Here is a 9,469-nt window from a genome sequence, read left to right as displayed (position 1 = left end):
CATATATATGTGTTAGCATATGGTATTTGTTTTTCTCTTTTTGACTTACTTCACTCTGTATGACAGACTCTAGGTCCATCCACCTCAGTACAAATAACTCAATTTCATTTCTTTTTATGGCTGAGTAATATTCCATTGTATATGTGTGCCACGTCTTCTTTATCCAATTCATCTGTCGATGGACACTTAGATTGCTTCCATGTCCTGGCTATTGTAAATAGAGTTGCAATGAACATTGTGGTACGTGACTCTTTTTGAATTATGGTTTTCTCAGGGTATATGCCCAGTAGTGGGATTGCGGGGTCGCATGGTAGTTCTATTTTTAGTTTTTTAAGAAACCTCCATACTGTTCTCCATAGTGGGTGTATCAATTTACATTCCCAAGGAATTGTGTTTTAAGAAAGGAACATTGAGCGCAAAGTTAAGTGGTAACTTTGTAACCATGAGTGAACATACTGCACGGGAGGCCCTCCAAGGACATACTGGGTTTTTTAGGGTTTGCATGGGAATTATGGGGAGATAAGGCTGGAAGGCTAGGCAGCAGCAGGATGATGAATAGCCTTAGGTGCTAGATCAGACTTTGTCACTAAAGGACTTCAGGTAAGAGCGTGAGAGGATCAGATTTGTGGCTGGTTGGGTAAGGGGTTTGACAGTGTTAGGACTGAAGTCACATTCTCAAATTAGGAGACCTTGGTAATAGAATACGTGAGAAGTGATTCATTTATCAAGTGCATACTATGTACTAGGCAACAGAGATGAATAATGACAGCTCTAACTGTAAGGAGAAACCAGCATGCAATCAAATGAATTAAAATATGGAAATATGGTGTGACTGGCACAGAGATATAAGTATGTACCAGAAAAGAGATAACACTGGGACATAAATAGATTGAATGATTCTGTCTTGAAAAATGTATTTTGTCTCAGAGAGAGGGTAAACTGGAGCCCTGGAGATGTGAGGGAGGGACTGAGTCAAGAGCAATTTGGGAGGCATGGTCCTTAGGACTTAGTGACCGATTGGATAGATATGTTTAGGAAGAGAGAGGGGCTTGCTGGGAGAGACTTCAAGGTTTCAGATTTGGAGGGATTAGATGTAATAGCTAGGAAATACAGAAAGAAGACAAGAGTGGGGCAAAAGATGGAAATAAGAAATAAGAATTCAGTTTTGGAAATGTGAGATTTAATTAGAAGAATGGATTTGATGCTTATAGAATTTGAGCTGACATTATAAATGTGGGAGACTATGAGCTTTGTCACAGATTTGAAGTCGGAGGAGGATGTTCTGAGGAGAACCCACATTTCAGGCAGTGAGTGAATTAAAATGGAGCCAGTGATAAAGACTGAAAGGGAATAATGAGGTAGAGGGCTTCCCTGGTGGCGCAGTGGTTGAGAGTCCGCCTGCCGATGCAGGGGACACGGGTTCGTGCCCCGGTCCGGGAGGATCCCACATGCCGCGGAGCGGCTGGGCCCGTGAGCCGTGGCCGCTGAGCCTGCGCGTCCGGAGCCTGTGCCCCGCAACGGGAGAGGCCACAACAGTGAGAGGCCCGCGTACCGCAAAAAAAAAAAAAAAATAATAATGAGGTAGAAAGATTTATTATGGTGAATGACCAAGGTAGGGGAAGAGTTCAAGCAAGAAGATCAACAATGTCCAATGACATAGGAAGGTCAAGAAACATAAAGACTAAAATCTGTTGATGGGTTTGATTAAATCAGTCATTGGTGGTGATAGCCATGTTGACCAGAAGGCCGAAGGCAGTATGTGAGGAGGGCGGTCAAGATCACAGAGGAGATTTTAACAAATTGTGTATGTTTTCCTGTCAGTATACTTAAGTTCCTCCCTGCCTCTCTCTCTTTCCCTCCCTTGCTCCCTCTTTTCCTTTCTTCCTTCCATTTATTCACCTGGTATTCACTGAGTAGCTGCTGTGTCAGCCATTGTGCTAAGTGCCAATACGATTTCCCTATTTTTGTTGTGTCATTCATCTCAAAGCCTTAGAAGGATGAGTCAACCCAGTCCTTATACACAGCCCGAACCCAGTCCAGCCCACATCTCTATCTCTTGTTTTCTTTCCTTTTTGATTGTGATCATGTTTCTTTTATCAGTAACTCCTTAGATGACCACGTGGAGCCAGCTCCAGTATGGACCTCTATCGCCTCCTGTGTAGACTGTCCTGAAGCCTTCAATCTGATCTTCCAGTCTCTGATTTCCCAGTCCTTTAGGTGATTTTTGAACAGTCCTTTCACATAAATCTTCCCAAAATATTACTTTCACAGTGATGCCCCTCTGCTTGTAAATTGTGATCAGTGATTCTTCCTAATTATCCAGCACTTAAGACCATTCAAGGTTTTATCTCCAGCTTCACTTTCCCGCTTTCCACTACTTCCCTCTGTTTTAGTCAAACGCCTATACTGACACCCTGTCCCGTGAGCATCCCAGCATTTATGATTTTGCCAGCACCATCCCCAGTGTTGGGAAGGTCTTCATCTCCTTTTTTCTGCCTGTCTGAATCCCATGTATCCTTTTCTTCCTGACCATTGAGACCCATAACTCATGGTTCCATATTTGATACTTATGCGTTGCTTTGTGTTACTGCTACGAGAACGTATTTCCTCCCCAAACAAAGGATGAGTTTTCTCTCTTGGAAGCTTCCTGGCACTAAGAACCATGTAATATACATAGTAGCTTTTTATCTCTATATAAGATAAAATATTTAGAGAACCTCATATAGTGGACACATTGTAGATTCTCATACAGTTCAGTACTATCAGTGAATACTTGTCGATTGAAAAGATAAATGACCCACTCACAAATGAAAATGGAATTATAACAGAAGCATTCGCAGAATCCAGCTTTACTAGAAGATGCTTTGTTCTTTGAAACCAATTTTTTGTGTTTTCCTTGGTAATTTGGATATAAAGTATGTAACTTGGAAAGGGATGGTTATAGTTGTTAATCAAAATAACAGCAATAAAAATGGACATCTCAAGTTTAGTTTTTGTTAAATGCAGCAGGAATATATTAGCAGAAAGGAAAGACATAAAGGAAAGATCTTATTTCTGTCTTTTGTATTACTTACAATATTAAAAATTAATCTCTTTTGCTTGTAATCTGTGTGTTCACGATGTGGAACCTAAATTATTACTTCTTAACAGAGCTACAGAAGAATTCTCATGCTTTTTAATGGCTTAGCCATAAGCCTGTCTTTAAAGCTTCATTTAACCTTGAGTATTTCCAACCTAAAATGTATGTTTTTCTTTCCATAGACTATTTCAAATAATACAATCCCAGAAAATGCGACAAGCAGTGGAAGGTTCAAACTTGACATTCTGAAAAATAAAGCCAAGAGATCCTTAACTAGCTCCCTGGAAAATATCTTCTCAAGGGTAAGATTAAACTGAGGCTCTTTAAGGTATTATGTCTGTGTTTTCTAACTGCTTCATTCTCAACTGGCTCACCGAACATTTCCTTTAAAAAAAACTTAAGATAACTTTAAGTTAGTTAACACGTATTTAAAATAAGCTCTCAAAAAAAAGTCTCATTTTTCAGATCTAGATTTATTCTGGTGCCTCTGATATCTGAATTTGAGCAGTTGAGATATACGTATAGAAAAGGGGGAAATAATAGAATATTGATAGCCAATCCTTTAAGAACTTTTTATCATTTGTCACATAAAGTTATAAAGAAGCCCTTCTTTCACTTATTCCTAGGAGCTGATAGGGAATGCGGAAAATAGTAAGTATAAGTTAACAGACATGTGTGTATTCCATTCAGTGAATTTATATATTCTGTTTAAAAATAAGCAAAATTATTTCTCTTCCTCTTCATTTTTCTCTTCCTGAGCAATTCACTCCTAATGCTATTAGACGAGACACAACAATGTAGATGTCTCGGGTCTGTAAGGCAGGGAAGCCACAGTGGCTCAGCACTGGGGGACAGAGCCTGTATGGGTGCTTTGATGGGGGTGACCCAGTGCAGCACGTGGACACCAGAGTGGAGGGGAGAAGGCATTCAAGGTGCCCAATACAAGGATGGCGCCCATGGGTGGGGAGGCTGGAGCCTGAGTGGGGTGAGGATAGTGTGAGGTGTCAATTGTGGAGGTTGGTTACACACAGGGAACTGATCCAATATGTAAATGTTTAAGGATAGTGGGATTCTGGGAGAAGGGAATTACGAATATGAAAGGGGAGGAAATTAGAATGAGTTCTGTGTTGTTGGATTCAACTCAGAGGTAGCAGTATGGAATCTTGGTTTTCTATTTTGAGCAATAGAATTACGTATATTATGTTCTATGTAATGTATATGTATTACTATATACGTGTGTCAGTAAATGTGTACCTAGGGTCCCTGACTTTGTCCACTGATAGGAACTAGGAACAGCTTTTCTATACATGCCAGATAATAAATTAAGCCTGGTTGGATGACCAAGATTTTAGGTCCGGCACTCAGATTTTGGTTTCTATATATCATTCCTTAAGAAGGAACCATGATCCTGGGAGAAGTGGCTAGTTCCAGGACTACAGGGAAAGTCCAGAGCATCGTGGTGTTCTAGATAGTAAGGAAGCACTCAAAGAAAGGTAACAGGATGTCCCAAAGACATAAAAACTTTGAAGGACTTCCACTGGTGACATCTGAGACGAGTATCAAAATAAATGATAGCAACAGATAGTGACTTGTTGTATAAGATAGGAAACTATAAGTCTATTCTGATATGAAAAATAAATTAATACATTGGAAATTTGACCATGATCAGGATATTTACTGGGTAGAATTAATACCTATTAATTACAAAGGGGAAAATGGTAACTTTACAGTGGAAGAAGCTGGCAGGCACCACCTTGATCAAATGATCATATTGAACATCTTCAGCAATGGGACAAATTGAAGTCCTGTGCCACTGATACAAAGAACACAGTGGCACTTCTGTGGTATTCCCGCCAAAGGGGCAGTACCTGAATCTAATCTTGAGGAAACATCAACAAACCCACATTGAGATACAGTCTACGAAATAACTACCTGTTATCTTCAAAAGTGTTAAAAGCAAGAAAGTCAAGTGCAATAGTACATTGGGACACAGTGACTTGTGATGTCTGGTGTTCTTATTTTTATTTCTTTGCTAGAACTCAAAATACTTTTATGGGTAATTTCTGTTAATGATTGAGATTCTTGTAATTCTAACAAAAGCCTTGCAGCAAGCATGGTCATTTGACAATGCTATTATTTTATTAGCAGAAAACAGAATTTAGGAAAAGAGCCTCTAGAAGATTTGTCAGAAGTGTGTTAATGCAACTTTTCGTAAACTTTTCCTACCTCCTCATCTTCAGAATTTATAAATCAGTTATGTTCTTTCTTTCTCTCTCATTCCTTCCCTCCCTCCTTTTCTCCCTCTCTCCTGTGGTGTTCAGTGAGAATTTTAGTAGAAAGATCGTTTGCGTAGGTGGTCAGAGGATCCGATTTCCAGATCTGGCCCTAGCAGGTTTTATATTTATGCTCTTGGACAAATTATTTACCTTTTCTAAGCCATTGTTTCCCCACTTATGAAGCGGGCATACTCATACCTGCTTAGGTCATATTACCGTGAGGGTGAAATGTTAGTATGTTAGGAAAATATCACACTGTAGATATGAGCTGGTACATACAGCAGTGGTAAGCTCTGAAACCTCTGTCATTTATTAAAGGACACAAGGGTATTTAGAGAGTGACGCTCTTTATCCCACTGAGTACCTTGGCATTCTGCACAGTACTCGCACGGCTGACTTTGAAGTACTGCTTACATAGCTTTGTATGGCTGTAATGACTTTTCAGCACGGGCACTGCCAATCTGTTTTGGTCAAGGTGGATACTGTAGCTTTTGTGTCCCAAAGTGCTGGCAAGTACCGTAAATTATGTGACCTAACAAGGCCTTACTTGCACCATATGCAGCAGAATGGACTTCTTGAGAAGGTTGGCAGCTACCCATGTTGTATCAAAGGTTACATAGTAAAGGGTTTTTGCGTACTTCTGAAACTTGTCAGTTTATTTTTTTTTCTCTGAGTGACATAGGGGAAAATTGACACTCCAGTCATAGTTTGGCTCATAATTGCTGCTATTTTTAAAAGTCAGAACATTTTCTTTAACTAACTATAGTTGTTTATGAAATAGGATACATTTTTTAAATGCTTTAAAGCTCAGCTCATTAGCAATTAAAAAGTGGGTTCAAGGCAAAAGGCTTGACACATGCATTACCAAATCATAATATAGTTAAACTGAAAAAGCTATCTGCTCAAAGGTGAAAAGACAGAGTCTTGTATTCTGGTTGTTTGTTGCTTTTTCTTTTTTTTTAAAAAAATTATTTATTTATTTATTTTGGCTGCGTTGGGTCTTCGTTGCTGTGCGCGGGCTTTCTCCAGTTGCGGTGAGCGGGGCCTACTCTTTATTACTGTGTGCAGGTTTCTCATCACGGAGCATGGGCTCTAGGCGTGCGGGCTTCAGTAGACATGGATTGTAGGCTCAGTAGTTGTGGCGCATGGGCTTAGTTGCTCCGCAGCATGTGGGATCTTCCCAGACCAGGGCTCGAACCCGTGTCCCCTGCATTTGCAGGCGGATTCTTAACCACTGCACCACCAGGGAAGTCCCTGTTGCTTTTTCTTAAATTGAAGTTTTCCGAAAGAGGAAAATTTTCTAATATATTTATTAATATATGTTTATAGTTCTAAAAGAGAAATATTCACTAATATAAAGTGTAAGTCGTTAGAAAACAGTCCTCAAGGGACTTCCCTGGTGGTGCAGTGATTAAGAATCCGCCTGCCAATGCAGGAGACACGGGTTCGAGCCCTGGTCCTGGAAGATGCCACATGCTGTGGAGCAACTAAGCCTGTGTGCCACAACTACTGAGCCTGCACGCTAGAGCCCTCGAGCCACAACTACTGAAGCCCACGCGCCTAGAGCCCATGCTCCGCAGCAAGAGAAGCCATCGCAGTGAGAAGCCTGTGCACCCCAATGAAGAGTAGCCCCCGCTCACCACAACTAGAGAAAGCCCACGCACGGCCATGAAGACCCAACACAGCCAAAAATAAATAAATTTATATATATATAAAAAAAGTAAGTCCTCATTTCACTTTCTCTTCAGAGTAATAGCCATTGCCCTCACACTTGTTGAAATGTGTGAATTAATGATTGTGGTAGAGTATAATTTTAAAGTAAGTTTATTTTTCTTGGTGTGTAAGAAAAACTCATGGATAAAACACTCCTATGAGTAATATGTGTCATTTAAGTGTTTTTCTAATGATGGAAGTTGTTTGATATCCATCTGACTACTTTCTCTATTGTGACCAAATAACCTGTTTGAGATAACCAGGCAGGTTGGCATGTAAGTAGCAGCTAAAAAATAGCAGAAAGCAACATGACCCATTTTTCTTTTCCACACACACGAACCCAATAATTTATCAGCTAAATGTATAGTTTATTACTGGAAGTATGTCATGTTATAGTACAGAACTGAAGAACTGAAAGAGCCTTCATCAAGTTCTGGGACATTTGCAAAATAACCCTTAACCAATGTAGGTTAATTGGTTTTATTTGTAATTCTACTTTTCACAAAGCTCTATCTTCAGGAGGTAGTATTGAGTAGGAGCTCAAGAACCTCACTTTGAAGTTGCTCCCTGAATTCAAATTGCTGCTCTGTCCTTTAACTGTGTAAACACTGGCAACCTAATCTGTAAGAACTTCAGTCTCCTCATCTGTAAAGTTGAGCCGAAAAACTATACCTACTTCATTAGAATTGTTGTGGGCACGAAGGGGGTAATGCATGGTAAAATATTTAACATAGTACATGGCACGTGGTAAGCATTCAGTAATATAGATGCAGCTGTTTGTTTTATGATTGATATAGTTGTTATTTAGGGAGCCACCAGAAATAGAAAACTATAATTGATATACATAGATAAGAATAAATGTTGCCTCTATGAAACAAGGTAGGATACCATAAATATAAGAGTCCATGGAGGACAGGAAAGGACTCTTACAACTTTCTGATGGTGGACATAAAAAGAAAAATTCAGTAGAAGGCTAGGAAACTAGTGTTGAAAAAAAAACTTCCGGAAAGTAAAGCAAAATGACAAAGAAATAGAAAATAAGAGAACGAGGTTAAAAGTTATCTGGAGATCCGAAAGCCAAATGGTAGGCATTCCAGAAAGAAAATGCACGCAGAAATTTTCAAAGAAATCATTTAAAAGTTTTCTTAGAGCTGATGGACATGTTTCACAATGTAATGGGCTCGGAAGATGCAAAATTGAAAGACTGAAGAAAGCCATGCCAAGGCACTTCATTGGGAAATTTCAGAATGCCCCAGGGTGAACTTGGATTCTGCTCCAGAGAGAAATAGCAGGGCACACATACAGCTCAAGAATCACAATGACATTAGACTTCTGTACCGAAAGACAGCTGAGCAATGTTTACATATTCTGAAGGCATGTTTCCAGGCAGAATTGTATATTCTGCCTAACTATTAATAAAATATAAGAACAGAACAAAGACACTTACAGACATGTAAATTAAAAAATAACTTACTTCCCAGTCTCCTGTTCTCAGAAAGCACCTGGAGTAGATGTTCCACCAAAATGAGGAAGTAAACTAAAAAAGAGGAAGACATGGGCTCAAGGAAGCAGAAATTCCAACATAGAATAGCATCAATGGAAATTTCTAGGTTGATGGTGAAGGATAATACTGGAAACATCTATTCAGCAAACCTAAATTGCTACCAGTCCAGACTGGGGCAGGAAGACAGAGATCTCCAAAATGGGTAGCTCAAAGAAAAAATTATGTAATTAATGGATTATGTAATGTTTGACCTATTGAGATTTATTGGTAATAGATTAAGAGCAAATAAATTAGTAGTAATAAACTGGTGATTACTGAGGTAGTTGTTAACTCCATGAAGAACAAATTGTACAAGATGTGAGTTGTATTAGTAGTAAAATATGTAGCTCAGGTGCAAACGGTATTTACAAGGTCATAAATATCTAAGCACAAAATATTGGTTTAACTGACATGCGACATAACTCTCCTGAGAGAAGAGGGGAAGAGAGAAGTGTCTATGGGGATGGGTAATGAAGTAAGAATCCTAAAGTCTCATCTTCCAGAGTAGGAAGTCAATGGATAGTGCCTAAAATGGAAAGATTAAGGACTAGGAATGTAAGCTGAATAACAGAAGCATTGATATAAGTAATTTCAAGCGTTTGCTTTTGGGGAATGGGATTCAGCATGGGAAGGAGGGGGCTGGTGACTGCCACTTAACATCATAAGTTTGGTAGCACAGTTTGACTTTTGAAACTTTGTGTAGGTATCACTTGGATTAAAAATTAAAATGAAACTTACCTCCCCCCGCAATTAAACGCAAGAAATGTTTGGAGACACACTTTAAAATTGTAAAATGCTGGGCTTCCCTGGTGGCGCAGTGGTTGAGAGTCCGCCTGCCGATGCAGGGGACACGGGTTC

At 39.5% G+C, this 9,469-nt stretch overlaps 1 protein-coding gene across 20 annotated transcripts in view; it reads left to right on the top strand.

Annotated features, from left to right (window-relative positions):
• Nucleotides 1–9,469, top strand: part of TBC1D4 (TBC1 domain family member 4) — a 640,377-nt gene that overhangs the window by 189,298 nt on the left and 441,610 nt on the right. For 19 of the 20 annotated variants that reach the window (XR_008619072.1, XR_008619073.1, XR_003682569.2 and 16 more), the window contains one exon: nucleotides 3,262–3,381. Coding sequence is in view for 17 of the 20 variants with exons in the window: in XM_028497458.2 (XP_028353259.1) it covers nucleotides 3,262–3,381 (120 nt within the window). In the remaining 3 variants the exon portion in view is untranslated. Of the gene's footprint in view, nucleotides 1–3,261; nucleotides 3,382–3,705; nucleotides 3,731–9,469 lie in introns of those variants that run through there. The other variant, XM_028497465.2, reaches the window with a different exon arrangement.

The sequence above is a fragment of the Physeter macrocephalus genome, chromosome 13 (assembly GCF_002837175.3).
Source record: "Physeter macrocephalus isolate SW-GA chromosome 13, ASM283717v5, whole genome shotgun sequence".
Taxonomy (NCBI): Eukaryota; Metazoa; Chordata; class Mammalia; order Artiodactyla; family Physeteridae; genus Physeter; species Physeter macrocephalus.
The sequence above is the reverse complement of the archived record's forward strand: the minus strand, read 5'-3'. Positions and strand labels throughout refer to the sequence as shown.